General features: G+C 50.7%; 1 protein-coding gene across 1 annotated transcript; it reads right to left on the reverse strand.

Annotated features, from left to right (window-relative positions):
* Window positions 1-692: 692 nt before the first annotated feature.
* LOC311200869 (olfactory receptor 14I1-like) lies at window positions 693-15,150 on the reverse strand (the record flags this gene model as incomplete). The annotated part of the gene is made up of 2 exons (XM_084275173.1): window positions 693-1,262; window positions 14,785-15,150. 2 exons carry the CDS (start codon window positions 15,148-15,150, stop codon window positions 693-695), a joined length of 936 nt encoding a protein of 311 aa, XP_084131299.1.
* Window positions 15,151-17,013: the final 1,863 nt, after the last annotated feature.

Here is a 17,013-nt window from a genome sequence, read left to right on the forward strand (position 1 = left end):
TGAGGAGCAGCTAAGGGAAATGGGGTTTTTTAGTCTATGAAATGGAGGCTGAGACCTTAATCACTCTCTACAACTACCTTCAAGGGGACTCTAGAGAGGGGGAGTTTGGTCTTATATCTCAGGTTAAACGTTATAGGATGAGAGGATTTGAAATTGCACCAGGGGAGAGTTAGGTCAGATATCAGGAAGAATTTCTTTACTGAAAGGGTAGCCAAGTATTGGAAAAGGCTGAGAAGGGAAGTGGTGGACTCACCAGCCCTGGAGGGATTTAAAAGGTGTGTAGATGTTGTGCTTGAGGACATGGTCTCAAATCAGAGCCCCATACAAGTGGGCAGGGTTAGGTGTAGTTGTACTCAAAGATCATAAAGGTCTCCTCCAACCTAATAGATTCTATGATACATTTGCAGAAAATTCATGTTCTGTCATGGTGGGAAAACATTGCCAATTCAGAGAAGTTCTCAACTGATTCAGCTGGTGAAAATGTACTTGTAAAATTATTATAAATGTCAGGAGAAAATAGAAGAAAACTTTGTGCAACTTTCAGGCAGGTATGATGGAAAGGGAGCAGAGCTGGTCAATACAAAGTGTCTGGGTCACATGAGACCTGGAGATACTTAATTAGGAATAAGATAAACATGTCCCATGTTAATATACCTTTGACAAACAGAAGAAGATGAGCAGTTTATTGCTACTTAGAACCATTCAGTCATCAGTTTCCACATGGCATCCTTGAGCTCCTGGTTCCTCATGCTGTAGATGAGGGGGTTCAGTGCTTGTGGAAACACTGAGTAAAGAAATGCCAATACCAGGTCCAGAAATAAGGAGGAGATGGAGGGGGGCTTCAGGTTGGCAAACATGGCAGTGCTGAGAAACAGGGAGACCACAGCCAGGTGTGGGAGGCAGGTGGAAAAGGCTTTGTGCCGTCCCTGCTGCGAGGGGATCCTTAGCACAGCCCTGAAGATCTGCACATAGGACACCACAATGAACACAAAACACCCAAAAGCTAAACAGGCACCGACCACAAGGACTCCAATCTCCCTGAGGTAGGCATCTGAGCAAGAGAGCTTGAGGATCTGGGGGATTTCACAGAAGAACTGGTCAAGGGCATTGCCATGGCAGAGGGGGAGTGAAAATGTATTGGCTGTGTGCAGCACAGAACAGAGAAACCCACTGCCCCAGGCAGCTGCTGCCATGTGGACACAAGCTCTGCTGCCCAGGAGGGTCCCGTAGTGCAGGGGGTGGCAGATGGCAACGTAGCGGTCCTAGGCCATGAGAGTGAGCAGACAGTACTCTGTGACAATCAAAAATACAAAGAAGAAGAGTTGGGCCACACATCCTGTGTAGGAAATGGCCCTGGTGTCCCACAAGGAATTGGCCATGGATTTGGGAACAGTGGTGGAGATGCAGCCTAGGTCAGTAACAGAGAGGTTGAGGAGGAAGAAGTACATGGGGGTGTGGAGGTGGTGGTCACAGGCTATGGTGATGATGATGAGGCCATTGCCCAGGAGAGCAGCCAGGTAGATGCCCAGGAAGAGGCAGAAGTGCAGGAGTTGCAGCTCCCGTGTGTCTGCAAAGGGCAGGAGGAGGAACTGGCTGATGGAGCTGCTGTTGGACATCTGCTGCTGTCAAGTGTGGAGACCTGTCCAAGGAGGAAAAGGAACAGTGAGAAGTTAGGGAACTCTTCTTTGAGGAAAACCTCTTCCAATTCCCATTGACTCTGTATTCAGGAGGACTTTCGGCAGGTCCCTTTTCTGCTGGCTTGAGGAGGGTCAGCTGTGGGCTCTGGAGAACTCAGTCCTGCCTGGCAGCAGTCAGTAAATAGAAGGATGGTGTGATCGCAGACTAAATCCCCTGTGGATAGGAATGAGATTTTCATCACTGTCACTCTAGTTTCAATCGAGGGCAGAGCAGAGCTTTGGAGCTTTGGTTTTCTCCTGACTGCAACTAGGGAGTGTTTCTTCTGTCAGGACTCCCTGACATTGCTGCTGCAGTGTCAGTGAAACCTTCCCCTGAGTGCAGAGTGCGGAAAGCTGCTCTGTCCATCAGCCTTGGTCTCAGCTGCCCTGTGCTGGACGCTCTGTGATCACACCCTGGTGTTCCTGTAGGATATCAGTGTCTGCACTGTGGAGGATATCAGGGATGTCTCATATCCCCAGTCCCATGGCATTTCTGGGAGCAGCTCCTTGTTTCTCCCTCCTAGCCAACGTCTCCACTGCCTGGAGCTGTCCCTGCAGCTGCTTCTGTTTGCCCATGTCACCTCCCGCTCTGTGGTCACAGACCTCATCCAACCTGCCCTACACTCAGGTTTGCACTGCAGACCCCTCCTAGTATCAGGGCACTGCCTCAGGGGACCTCTGTGCATGCAGGGCTCGGGAGATCCTCTGATGTGGACATTCTTGAGGGGAGAAATTAGTTCTGATACACCACAGTCAGCACAGCCCACAGGAGAGGAAAAGTCAAAGCAAAGGCTCTGCCTGGCAAGAAAATGCTTCCTTGATGTTGTTCTTCAAATTCCCTTTGGCATTTCTCAGTGATCAGCTGGAGCTGAGAGCAAAGCTGACCCAGGAAGCACTGTCTTACTGCAGAAGGACCTTAGGCTTCTCTTCCTTGGTCACTCCTTCAACCCACAGGTCCTTTTCCTTTTCTCCTGGGGAAAGCCCACAAGGCAGGCTGAGTACTGACCCTGGCAGCAGCAGAGTCTCTGCCCCAGCACACAGACCCCATGGCGCAGGGACCCTGCTCACAAGGACAGCCCTGGGCACCCCTGGGTGCACACTCTGCTTCACACCTCTGCAGCCATGCCCAGGAGAAGACAGCTGTCCTGACCTGTTCCTCTGATGGGGCAGAAGGACATCCCTTCCAGGCAGCATTTTCTGGTCCTAGAGAGGACCTGTCCTCCTGACAGACCCCACACACTGTCCCATGTCCCAGCTTTAGGAGATCCCTCCAGGAACAGAACCTGCATTGCCCTGCACCCACAGACATACCAGGCAGAGTGCTGTGGAGATTTCTCCTCCAGTGTGCTCTCAGCATCCATCAGCTCTCTCAGCCTCACAGGTCTCCCCTCGGTGCCTCCAGGCAGTGTCCCCAGCCCTGTGTGCTTGGCAGAGGAGCTGCTCCTGGCCAGAGCTGTCTCTCTGCAGCACTGCAATATTTCTTGAGCTCCTACTGTCCATCCCAGGAGCCCAGCCCAGCTCACAGCAGAGCAGCAGGTGAAGACATCATACCCTCGGTTCCCTCTGGGCTCCACCCTTAATGTCCAGGGAACCTACTTAGAATGACTTTGAAGTTCTCACTGATGTTTCCTTCCTCAGCTGGGGAGAAATCCTTCTGTCCAGCAGAGTCCTTTCTCCTGGTCAAACCAGAGCTGGGCAGGACAATCACCTTTCCTTGTCTCTGCATGAGACAGAACACCCTGACAGGGACGGGAGGATTCTCTGTCCCCCTGCAGAGGTTAAGGAGCATGGCTGCCTGGGAGCTGCTGGTCCCAGTGCCGATGGGAAATAATGAGGGTGGAGGCCAGGAGAGAGTTGCTCAGACACCAACCCCTGTTGTCACCCAAAGGGCCAGAGGTGGTCCAAGAGACATGAGTGGGATCAAGGTCCAATGGAGCAATGGTGAAAGAGGGCAGTGCCTGGGAGCAGCAGTTTTGAGCCTGGTGGGGAATTCCTTTGGCCAACTGACAAGACACATTTAGGACCGTCCATACCCAGAGGCACCACATGTCCAACAGCAGCTCCATCAGCCACTTCCTCCTCCTGCCCTTTGCAGACACATGGGAACTGCAGCTCTTGCACTTCTGGCTCTTTCTGGGATTCTACCTGGCTGCTCCTCTGGGCAACAGTTTAATGATCATTTTTATAGTCTCTCCAACATTTCCTCCTCCCTCAGCAGACAGTCCCTGGCTGGCAGAGTTTGTGGAAGGATTTGGCCAGGTCATAGAGCAGTTATCACCTCCTACAGCCTGTGACTTTACAGCTGCACAGGCAAACAACCCTGGCAAACTGACACGCCACCTGATCAATGGGTGCCTTGACTACATCATCCCAATCCCACCCCCATCCCAATCTCATCCCATCTGTCCTGGATCTTGCCAGAGAAGAGTTAAACTCACCAGGCAGGCAGCACAGGTGAGCTGAGTTAGCCCAGGGTGTTTTTCACACCACTTGACATCACTCCCCCATAAAACGGGGCTTGTTGGGGAGGGGCACTCCTGGTGCCTCCAGGGCAGTGCAAGTGCAGCCGAGTCATCGAATTGGTCATCGTGTTGTGAAGTTACTGGGTCATAACTGGGTATAAGTGAAATTCAGTGTGGGCTATTCGTCTTTCATGGTGGTTTGGTCAGTAAACTGTCCTTACCCCAGCCCATGGAGGCTCTGTCTGTTTCTCCTCTGGGAGTGAGTGAGCCGCATATGTCACTCAGCCACTGGTTGGAGCTGAACCACCACAGACCTTTTTGGAGCCCAAGGTGGGGCCTGAAGTTTTATGATAACGGTAGAGGATGAGGTGAGGGGTGCTTTCTCCTCCCCTTTTCCCTTTAGGCTTTTTACAGCATCTGTTGAGAATGTTGACTATCCCTGGGATGTTCAGACCAGCATATGTGTCTTGCTCGCTCTCCTGAATGTCTGTCTGGACCTACGTGTAACCAACAACTGTTCCAAGAATATTGCCAAGAGGTCTTCCCTGGGCTGAAGGTTCAGGGGTGGCATGGGGTGTGGGAGGGCATTGAAAAATACCTAGACAAGAAAACCAGATCCAGAGGCACTGTGGCTGCCCAGGCCTCAGAAACCAACACCACAGCTGAACCACAAAGAACCCTTACAACAGGCACTGGAGCTACCTGTGCCTCAGAGAGTGCAGCTCCTGCCGTCTCCCCAACAAGCACCATGGGTACTCAAACCTCAGAGGCCAACCCCAGAGCTGATCCAGACAGCCAACCAGTACGACTGTCACCTCTATCCAGAAGAAGAAATACACAGAGAAATCAATCCTCATCATGAGAGATGATGATGAACTGGGACCATTGCAAGGACCTGAAGAGGCAATACCAGAGGTTATAACTTGATCCCTGTCCTTGAGCTGAGAGACATAAGAAAAGACTTCAGCTGCCTTCCAGGGGAGCACATCATCACCTGGCTACTGCGATGCTGGGACAATGGGGCACGCAGCAGGGAGAAGGCAGGGAGGCCAAGCAGCTGGGATCCCTGTCCAGAGAAGGAGGCAGTAACAAGGCAATTGGAAGGAAGGCTCAAGCTCTCAGCCTCTGGAGGTGACTTCTATCAAGTGTAAGGGCAAGGTACCAGTTCATTGAAGATGTTGTGTATTGGCCAGACCAGTGGATGACCATGGAGAGAGATATCCATTGTCTGAAGGGATGAGCCATGTGAGAGATGATTTAGTGTGATCCTGATGATCTGCAGCTCTGTGCATACTGGGCATAGACTTCCTCTGGAGAGGGCACTTCAAAGACCCAAAAGGGAACCAGGGGGCTTTTGGAATAGCTGCCTCAGAGACAGAAGACATTGAACAAGTGTCTCTTCTGCCTGGGCTGTCAGAAGACCCTGCTGTTGTGAGGCTGCTAAAGGTTGAAGAACAGCAGGTAGCAATTGCTACCATGATGGTGCACAGGCAACAATACCACACCCAACAGAGACTCCCTGATTCCCATTCAGAAACTGATCATCAACTGGAGAGTCAGGGAGTGATTGGTAGAACCCGCTCACCCTTCAGCAGTGCAATCTGGCCAGTGCAGAAGCCCAGTGCAGAGTGGAGGCTGACGCTGGACTATCGTGCCCTGAATGAGGTCATGCTGCCTCTGAGTGCTGCAGTGCCAGACCTGCTGGAACTCCAGTGTGAACTGGAGTCAAAAGCAGCCAAGTGCTACACTACAACTGACATTGCAAATGTGGTTTTCTCAACCCTTTGGCAGCAGAACACAGGCCACAGTCTGCTTTCACTTGGAAGGGAATCCAGTACACCTGAGATCGACTGTCCCAGGGCTGGAAACACAGCCCCACCATCTGCCATGGACTGATCCAGTCTGCATTAGAGCAGGGTGAAGCCCCAGAGCACCTATAGTATACTGATGATGTCATGGCATGGGGCAAAACAGCAGAGGAATTTTTTTGAGAAAGAAAATACTTGAAATCTGCTAAAGCTGGTTTTGCCATCAGACAAAGTAAGGGCAAGGGACCTGCTTAAGTAATCCACTTTTTAGGAATAAAATAGCAGGATGGGTGTCATCAGATCCCAATGGATGTTATCAGTATAATAGTAGCTATGTCTCCATCCACCCACAAAAAGGAGACACAAGCTTTCCTAGGCACTGTGGGGTTCTGGAGAATGCATATCCCAAACCACAGTCTCATTGTCAGCCCTCTCTGCTGTGTAACCTGTTAAGAGAACGATTTCCAATGAGCAATGAGAAGCCTTTGAAGAGATCAAACAGGAGACAGTCCTTCCAGTAGCCCTTGGGCCTGTCCAGACTGGGCCAGATGTAAAAAATGTGTTCTACAGGTCAGCCTGGGAGAATGACCCTACCTGGAGACTCTGGCAGAAAGCACCAGGGGAGGCTCAAGGTCAGTCTCTGGGTTTTGGAGTTGGGGCTACAGAGGATCCAGACACTCTAACAGAAAAGGAAATAGTGGCAGCACAGGAAGGGGTTTGAGCCACTTAAGAAGTGATTGGGACTGAAGCCCAGCTCCTCCTGGCACCCCGACTGCTGGTGCTGGGCTGGATGTTCAACGGGAAGGCCCCTCCTACACACTATGCCAATTATGCTACGTGGAGCAAGTGGGTCACACTTACCACACAGTGGGCTGGAATAGGAAACCCCAATCACCCAGGAACCCTGGAAGTGATCACAGACTGGCCAGAAGGCAAAGATTGTGGAATATCACCAGAGGAACAGGTGACACGTGCTGAAGAGGCCTCACTGTACAGTGAACTGAAAGAAAATGAGAAAAATATGCCCTGTTCACTGATGGGTCCTGTGGCATTGCTGGTAAACATCAGATGTTATGAACCCCCCCAGTACTCTGAAAATGTAAGACCTGGGCATGATGTAGATGGTGTTGAAATAGGGGTCAATAATGTCCTGGTTCTGTCTAGGCCAGAGCTCACCTCCCCAAGCAGCCAGCACAGCTGAGCTGAGTTCACCTGGGCTGTTTTCCACACCACCTGACTTCACTTCCCCATCCAAGGTGCTGGTTGGGGGGGGTGGTCATGGCACGGTGCAGCACTCTGTTATTGTTGGGTTTGTAAGGTACTCTCTGTGCTTTCACTGGGTGTGAGTCCAATTGGGGCTGTTATTGGTTCCCTTTTATGGTGCTTTTGTCTCTAAACTGTCCTTATCCCAACCCACAGAGGCTCTGTCTGTTTCTCCTCCGGGAGTGAGCGAGCAGCATGTGGTGCTCAGCTATTGCTTGGGGATGAACCACCACAGTTTCCAAGCCACAAGCAGTGAGCTTCTCTAAGAGAAAGTTCTGGAAAACTGCGTACAAGGCCTTGCTGAAGTCAAGGTAGACAACATCCAGAGCCCTTCCCTTGTCCAAGAAGCAGGTCACCCTGTCATAGAGGGAGATTCAGTGGGTCAAACAGGACCTGCCCTTATGAACCCAAGCTGGCTGGGCCTGATCACCTGGGGGTTCTTCATGAACTGGATAATGCTGCTCAGGATGTTCTGCTCCATCAGCTTCTCTGGGACTGAAGTCAAACTATCAGGCCTGTAATTTCCCTGACCATCCTCTTTATATATCACCCTTATATAGGGGGTTACGTTGACTGATTTCCAATCTGCTGGTACCTCTCCAGTCAGCCAGGACTGATGGAAAGTGGCTTGGTGAACCCCCCTTCCCAGCTCTTTCAGCTCCCTTGGCTGCATCCCATTCAGCCCCACAGATCTCTGCACATCTCTGTGGTGCAGCAGGACCATCTCCTCCTGGATTGAGGTGGGGTCATTCTGCTCCCTGTCCCTGTCTCCTAGCTCAGGGAATTGGATTCTCTCTGTACAACTGCTCCTGTTACTAAAGACAGTGGCAAAGATTTCATTAAGCACCTCAGCCTTGTCCTCATCTTTCCACAATGTTTCCCCCTGAATCTGATAGGGGATGGAGGGTCTCCCTGCTCTTTCATTTATTTAAATGGAGGACAGATGAATTTCTAGCTGGGCTTTGGACCAACAATGAGGAGAAACTCTCATCCTGTTGTTCTTCCCTGAGCATTACACACCCCATGCTGACCCAGGAAGAGCCTGAGCAATGCCTGAAGGACAGGACCTGTCTTTCCTGGGGATGGGGGTCAGGGCTTGGCCTTTCTGCTTCATCAAACCAACCCAAGGCTTGCTCAGCATCTCAGCTGCTTGTACATTGCCTTTGCCTACCAGCCAACATGTCCTCCAATTACCTGTTCTAACGAGTCCCTGGGGAGACTCAGCCAGCAATGGCTCTCAGTGGGACTCATTAATACTTCAGGGTACTTTGGCTTCTACTTTTGACATGGAGTTTTTTGTGTAATTTCCTCTCAGTACCTGAGCTTCAAGGACTCAGCACAAATGCACCCCAGGGCTCATTAAAAATAAAACGCAAGCCTTAATGAGCTGTGTCTTCATGTAATTATCTTCAAGTCTTCAAGAGATGTACAGACCATTGAAGGGAGCTGAGACTAAAATTGATTTCTTTTTAAGGGTGTAGGTTATTATTTTCACTGTAGAGGAGAGGTGACAACCTCTGACTGAGATTGATCCAGAGTGCCTCCTAAGGAGGACTGGACTGGTCTGAAAAAGGGTCCCTTGAAGCAGTGGGAACAACCTTGCTGCACATCTCCACAAGCCCACCATGACTCTCACCAGCCAACTGGGACTTGCATCCCTTGTCCTTACATCAGGTCTCTCTGCTACACTCCACAGTGGGGCATTACAGCCCCTCTGTACCAGCTCCCCTGCTTTCCTTAGAGAACTGGCTGCACACAGGCAGCACACAGGGAGTTATTTTCCCAACAACAGAAGAAACCTGACAAGATCCACCATGAAATCAAACACTCCTCACTCTATGCCAAGTGCAATCTGACACCAGTGAGGTTCACCTGCCACAAAGCTTAACCAGGTGAGAAATGTTCTAGTGAGGAAGGAGACTGTGAAATCACCGCAACTCAAGAGCTGGCTAAAGACAGAATGAGTCAGACAGCTGCCAGAAAGGCAAGGGTTTAACTCCCTGAAACTCAGAGCAGCAGCTGGATTGTTGAGAGGTGTCTGAATGGTCAAAGGGGAAGGGAAATCTAGAGACCAACCACAAATGCTGGTGTGCAGATCCATTGATGGAATGATGATTTCAGACATGGTCAGTAGACTTTGGACAGGTAGAAATATGTGACAGACAGGGGAGATTAAATGCACAGCGGTCCTGTTTCAGGCCAGGCAAGAGTTCACCTCCCCAAGCAGCCAGCAGAGGTGAGTTAAATTAGCAGAGGTGACCTGAGTTAACACAGCTCAGCTGAGTTAGTCCAGGCTGTTTTCCACACGACCTGACATCTCTCCCCCATAAAAGGGGCTGGTTGGGGAGGGACACTCATGGTTTCCTTAAGAACAGTCTGAATGTGGCTGGGGCATTTGGTTGGTCCTTGCACTGTGCAGTACCTTGTGATCCTTTGGTCAGTAAAGTACTCTCTGTTATCACTGGATGTGAGTGTAGTTTGCAGTGTGCTGTTATCATTTTTGTCACAGTGATTTTGTCAGTAAACTGTCCTCCTCCCAGCCCACAGACGGTCTGTCTGTTTCTCCTCCAGGAGTGAGCATTATAACCTGACCCTTGTACATGAGTACCAAGGGAATGGTCCTAAAATTGCCTGATGCCATTTTAGGACTCTACCAGTGTCCACCTTTAAACACACTGAACATCCAGAAATATCTCCCAAACAAAACGTGCGAGGGATGAAAGATGGGTCTGGACTACAGCCTCCCCAGGTAGCACCCTAGCAGCACCGGGAACCTTGGGGCTCAGGGCTTTCCTTAGAAAGGGAACAATCCTGACAATGCCTGATTTCACGTTTGGGCTCTACCTATATACACTTTCCAACTGCTAAACGAACAGCAATAGATCCTTAAAAAAAGCTTTAAGGGATGAAAGATGTTCCTGGATTGAAAGCTCCTGAGATAATCCACAAGCAGCCCCAGTACCCTTAGGGCTCAGGGCTTTCATAGACAACAGAATCTTCCTGGCAGTGCTTGACATCATTTTTCGGGCTCTAACAACGTCCAGGTTTGAAACTGCAAAACGTCCAGCAATAAATCCCCCAAAAGAAAATCAAGGGCTGAGAGATTGTCCTGCCTTGAAACCTCACTAGGTAGCCCACTATCAGCTCCAGTTATACTTGGACTCAGGTCAGTCCTTATGAAGGGAATGGTTGTAACAGTTCCTGATGTCATTTCCAGGCTCTACCAGCATCCAACTTGGAAACTGCTAAACGTCCAGCAATATCTCCCAAAGGAAAAGTGAGAGGGTTGAAAAAAGTTGCTTGGAATGGAACATGCCCAGGAAGCCAACTAGCAGCCCTGGTAACCTTGGGGCTCAGAGATTTGCTTGCTAGGAGAACAGTCCTAAGGCAGGCTTCTTTATGTCACTTCCAGGCTCTGCTACCATCCAGCTTCGAAACTGCCAAAGCTCCAGCAATAAATCCTTCCTAAATACAATTTGAGGGATGAAAGATGTTCGTAGGCTGAAACCTCCACTGTGAGAGGCAAGTAGCCCCAGTAACCCTTGAGATCAGGGCATTCCTTGCCATGGGAACAATCCTAACAGAGTCTGATGTCATTTTCAAGCTCTTCCAGCGTCACCCTTAAAATATTCTAAATGTAGAGCAATAGTTCCCCAACCAAAGGTGTGAGGAATTAAAGATGTTCCTGGCCTGAAACTCCCCCAGGTAGCCCATGAGCAACCCCATTAACCTTGAGGCTCAGGGCACTCCCAGACAGGGAACAGTACTAACAGGGCCTGATGTCAATTTACAGATCTACCTGCATCCACATTCAAAACTTCTACATGTAACACAATAGCACCAAAGCAAAAGGTGTGGGGACTGAATCCTCCCCAGGCACTGCACTAGGAGCACTGGTAAGCTTGGAGCTCGGGGCATTCCTAGCCATGAGAATGGTCCTAAAAAGGCCTGATTTCATTTTCAGCATCTACCTTCATTGACCTTCAAACATGCTGAACGTCCAGCCATAGAGTCCCAGGTTCTTTAACACCAATTGCTGTCATTTTGTTAGAGGGAACACAATTTGGAGAGATACCTGCATGCACACATGTGCACCGTTAACAAAATGGAGCTGCACTTCAAACTGACCTTGACAAACGCTGGGATTTCCAGACCAGAAACATCAAGAAGGTTTCCAACCAGAAGAGATCTTCTCCTCCTGACCATATTTTGTCTGGGCTGGAATTAATTCTCATGTTTGCAGCCCCCAGAGTTCTGTGGGGTGGATTTGTAAGCAAAAAAGTCTAACTAAATGGATTTGTTCCTTGCTGAGCAGTGCTTGCACAGCATCAAGGGCTTTGGACTAATTTTGCTCCAGAAATGAGTCAACTGGGAGTGCCCAAGTGCTGGGAAGGGGACAGAACAGGCCCAGGTGACCATAACTGACCAAAGGAATTATCCATACTGTATGATTACAAGAGTGAGCCCACTGTTGTGTTACACTTGTTGTCTGCAAAGGTGGCCTGGTTTCAGCCAGGATAGAGTTGATTTTCTTTCTGGCAGCGGGTGGAATGCTGTGTTTGTGAGTTCAGGTGAGAGCAGTGCTGATAACACAGGGATGGTCGAGTTGTGTCCAAGCAGTCAGGGACTTTTCAGGTTTTTATGCTGCCCTGTTTCCGAGAACACAAGTTGCACCCAGGGAGCTGGGAGGGGACACAGCCAGGACACAGCCAGGTGACCCAAACTGGCCAAAGAGCGTATTCCATTCAATTGTGTCATGCTCAGATGATGGCTGGAGGGGAGAGGATCATGCAGATCCAGGACATGCAGTTTTGGGGACTGTCCAGGTTCAGGACAGCTCTGAGCTGCTGCCCCTGAGCTGTGCGGTTCAGTGAGAAACTGCATTGTGCATCCCCAGTTTGTATATTGTGCTACAAAGTCCTGTTGTTGTTGTTAGTCTCTCTCTGCTGGCCCAGTAGACTGTTCTTATCCCAACCCACGATGTTTTGGGTGTTTTGGTTTCCTTTTTTCTCCCTTCATCCCAGCCATAATCCACCCCCACACCCTGTTAAAGAGAGAGAGTAGCTGTGTGGTACCCGGCCCTCAGCTGGGATGAAACCATGACCAAAGGTTCCAGCACAACACCCGCATATCAAGGCAGCTCAGACATGATGGGAGGAGAACCGGGCACAAGAAGAATTTGGTCATTCTGGGGGAAACCATAGCAGTCAGAGGTGCTGAACAGGGATCTGGCCATGAGCACATTGGGCTGGACTGGGAGGAGCGTGGCCACACAGACAAGGGCCCTTCTTGTCCAACTGGATGCAGCACTGGTGAGGCCACTTCTGGAGCAGTCAGTGCCAGTGTGGGGCTCCCCAGTCTGGAGAAATGGGGAGGAACACTTGTGTGGGCAGTAAAAGTCTGCCAAGTTACGATTAGGGGTCTTGTGTGGAGAGGTTGAGTGACCATTGCTTCTATAGGTTGGGGAAGGGGAGGCTAAGGGAAGCCCTGTCTGTGGTGTGTGGAAAGCACATAGGGTATCAAATCCACTGAAACTGCAGCTTTGAAGGTCAGAGTGGACGTGAGGATAAAGAAATGTCACTCTGAGGGCAGTGCTGTGGTGCAAAATGTCACTTTGAGGAAGTGTGGATGAGCTGGTGGGTTTGTGCTTGTGGGAGCAGCGGGTGAGGATGGAGAGACATCAGAACAGGCAGGGACATCATGGGGTGAGATCAAGGTTGGGAAGGGTGCTGGGTGTGTGCAGCCTGCAGAGAAACAGGCACAGGTGTGGGGCAGTGTGGGATGGGCTGTGGTGCAGATGGCCAAGGGTGCCAGCCAGGATGAAAGGGCCTGATAGTAACGAGGTCTTTGCCCCCTTGGCTGTGGCTGATGTCCCTGCCACAGAGGCTTCAGAGGAGACACATTGTCCTCTTGGCCACAGAGCATTGTTTTCCCCTTGCACCCACCCCAGGGGAGGACTCCATGTGTCACATCCCTGTCCTTCCATGGGGTCACACTCCCCACATCCCAAGGAAGAGCCCTGAGACACAGCTGAGGGTCAGGATCTCCCTGCCCATGGGCTGGGGGTCAGCACTTGGCATTTCTGCTTCATCAGACCAAGCCAGGGTGTCCTCAGCATCAGAGCTGCCTGTGCTTTGCCTGGGTTTGTCCTCATGGCCTCCAGTTGTCTGCTCTAAGGAGCCCCTGGGGAGGCTTTGTCAGGAATGGCTCCCAGTGGGGCCTGTTAGTGCTTCAAGATACTTTGGGCATTACTCCTGACTTGGACTTCGTCAGAGGTTTCTTCACTCTCTTCTTGGTAACTGAGGTTACTCAGAAGAAAACACACCATGGGGCTCATTAACATTCACAAAGTCATTACAAGCACGGCTCTACAACTCATTTTTATTAGAAAAAAACAAGACATCTACAATTACTTGGATTTTAGTTAGATCTTTAGATCTGGACAGGCAGGAAAAGCAGTCTCTTCAGATGCAACCCTGCATAGAGAACATTGCTCTTCCCCAAGCCCAGCAGTTCTCTCACTGGCCTCCTGGCACTCCCAACACTTCTCCTGGCATCATCTGTGCTCACAGGCACAGACAGATTTCTCTGTCTGTGCCTGGGGAAGGTGAGTATTTCTTCTGGTACCATAGGTACACTACCTGGAAATTCCCATTCTGTCATGGTGGGAAAGCACTGCCATTTCAGACAAGTAGTCAAGTGCTTCAGCTGATGAAAATGTGTCTCTAAGTTTCTTTATAAATGTCAGGAGAAAAAAAAGGAGAAATAATTGTGCACTTCTCCACACAAAAATAGGTGCAAAGAGAGCACAGATCATCATTACACAGTATCTGGGTCACACAAGGCCAGGCAAATACTGCATTAGGAATGGGATGAATAGGGAAAAAGTTGTTATAGCTTAGAAAAACTAAAAGGAAAATAAACCTAACAGCTATAAAACCTACTAAATAGAGATTGGTCCTAATGGGAATTCCATGGCCAGTGATATGCAGAAGATGAGCAGTTTATGGCTGCGTAGAAACATCTAGTCATCAGTTTCCACACAGCATCCTTGAGTTCCTGATTCCTCATGCTGTAGATGAGGGGGTTCACTGCTGGTGGAAACACTGAGTAAAAACATGCCACTAGCAGGTCAAGAAAGACAGACGAGATGGAGACGGGTTTCAGGTAGCAAAAGGCGGCAGTGATGACAAAGACAGAGACCACGGCCAGGTGAGGGAGGCAGGTGGAAAAGGCTTTGTGCCGTCCCTGCTGCGAGGGGATCCTCAGCACAGCCCTGAAGATCTGCACATAGGACACCACAATGAACACAAAACAACCAAAAGTTAAACAGACACCGACCACAATGAGTCCAGTTTCCCTGAGGTAGGCATCTGAGCAGGAGAGCTTGAGGATCTGGGGGATTTCACAGAAGAACTGGTCAAGGGCATTGCCATGACAGAGGGGTAGCGACAATGTATTGGCTGTGTGCAGCAGAGCATGGAGAAATCCACAGCCCCAGGCAGCTGCTGCCATGTGGACACAAGCTCTGCTGCCCAGGAGGGTCCCGTAGTGCAGGGGGTGGCAGATGGCAACGTAGCGGTCATAGGCCATGACAGTCAGAAGACAGTACTCTGCTACAATCAAAAATGAAAAGAAGAAGAGTTGAGTCACACATCCTGTGTAGGAAATGGCCCTGGTGTCCCACAAGGAATTCGTAATGGATTTGGGAACGGTGGTGGAGATGTAGCCAAGGTCATTAACAGAGAGGTTGAGGAGGAAGAAGTACATGGGGGTGTGGAGGTGGTGGTCACAGGCTATGGTGATGATGATGAGGCCATTGCCCAGGAGAGCAGCCAGGTAGATGCCCAGGAAGAGCCAGAAGTGCAGGAGCTGCAGCTCCCGTGTGTCTGCAAAGGGCAGGAGGAGGAACTGGCTGATGGAGCTGCTGTTGTTGGACATCTGCAGCCATCAAGTGGGGAGAGCTGTGAGATTTGGAAAATGCAACGAAAGGTTAGGGAACACTTCTATGAGGACAACCTCTTCCAATTCACATTGACTCTCTGTATTAAGGAGGACTTTTTTCAGGTCCTTTTTGGCAGGTCTGTTTTGTGCTGCCTTGAACGTGCCACTGCTGGGACTCCCTGGTCAGCTGTGGCCTCTCTAGAACTCATTCCTGCCTGAGTTCTGTAGAATATCAGTGTCTGCGCTGCAGGGGATATGAGGGAGTTCCCAAATCCTCCCTTGCCAGGGCATTTCTGGAAGCAGTTCCTTCTTTCTCCTTCCCTGAAAATGTCTCTGATACCTGGAGCTGTCCCTGCAGCTGCTTCTCTTTGCCCATGTCACCTCTGTGCTCACAGACATCATCCCACCTGTCCTGTGCTCAGCTCTGCTCTGCAGACCCCTCCTGCAATCAGGGCACTGCCCTGGGAACCTCTGTGTGTGCAGGGCTCAGGAGATGCTCTGATGTGGACATTCTTGACGGGAGAAATTAGTTCTGATATACCACAGTCAGCACAGCCCACAGGAGAGGAAAAGTCAAAGCAAAGACTCTGCCTGGCAGGAAAATGCTTCCTTAATGTTGTTCTTCAAATTCCCTTTGAAATTTCTCAAGGATCAGCTGGAGCTGGGAACAAACCTGACCCAGGCAGCACTGTCTTACTGCAGAATGACCTCACACTGCTCTTCCCTTGGTCTCTCCTTCAATGCACAGGTCCTTCTCTATCCCTGTGGAAAGCCCACAAGGCTGGCTGAGTGCTGACCCTGGCAGCAACAGAGTCCCTGCCCCAGAACACAGACCCCAGGTCACAAGGACCCTGCTCTCAAGGACAGCCCTGGGCACCCATCAACCATGCCCAGGAGAAGACAGCTGTCCTGCCCTGTCCCTCTGATGGGGCACAAGGGCATCCCTTCCAGGCAGCACTTTCTGGTCCTAGAGAGAACCTGTCCTCCTGACAGACCCCACACACTGCCCCATGTCCCAGCTTTAGGAGATCCCTCCAGGAACAGAACCTGCCTTGCCCTGCACCCACAGACATACCAGGCAGAGTGCTGTGGAGATTTCTCCTCCAGTGAGCTCTCAGCATCCATCAGCTCTCTCAGCCTCACAGGTGTCCCCTCGGTGCCTACAGGCAGTGTCCCCAGCCCTGTGTGCTTGGCAGAGGAGCTGCTCCTGGCCAGAGCTGTCTCTTTTCAGGAGCTGCTGGGTTGCCATGAGCTCCCTCCATCCCAGGAGCCCAGCCCAGCTCCCACCAGAGGAGCAGGTGAAGCTGTCACGTACTCCATCCCCTCTGGACTCCTTCGTGGTGTCTCTGGAGCTCAAAGGAACTAACTTGGAAAGATACTGAAGTCCTTTGTAATGTTCCCTCCCTTGTCTGGGGAGCAATCCTTCTGTCCATCAGAGTCCTTTCTCCTGACCAAACTAGAGTTGGGCAGGAGAATCACCTTGCCTTGTCTCCCTATGAGACACGACCCACAGGAAGGGACAAGGAAGGGTCTCTTTCCCCCTGTGAATGGAAGGGAGTCAGTCCAGTAATTCCAGACCCTTCATCCTTGCTTTGCAGCCCTGGGGCTGGAAGGACTTGCTGCTCTGACCTATGGCTGCCACAAACCCATTGGAGTTTCCATTCCTCTTGCCCCAGTTCTGGTGGCACAAATAGGCACCTTCTGTATGGGAGCTGCTGGTCACAGCTCCCTTAGGAATGGAGGCAAGTTGCAATTTACTCTTCTCCATGAGAGTGAGCCTCATAAGATGGAAAGTGGGTGTCACCCACATTTGCTCGTACCCAAAACTATCGCCGTTCACGGCGTGGCCACCTGGTTCAG

This window comes from Gallinula chloropus (genome assembly GCF_964237585.1).
Source record: "Gallinula chloropus genome assembly, chromosome: 25".
In the NCBI taxonomy this organism is placed as follows: domain Eukaryota; kingdom Metazoa; phylum Chordata; class Aves; order Gruiformes; family Rallidae; genus Gallinula; species Gallinula chloropus.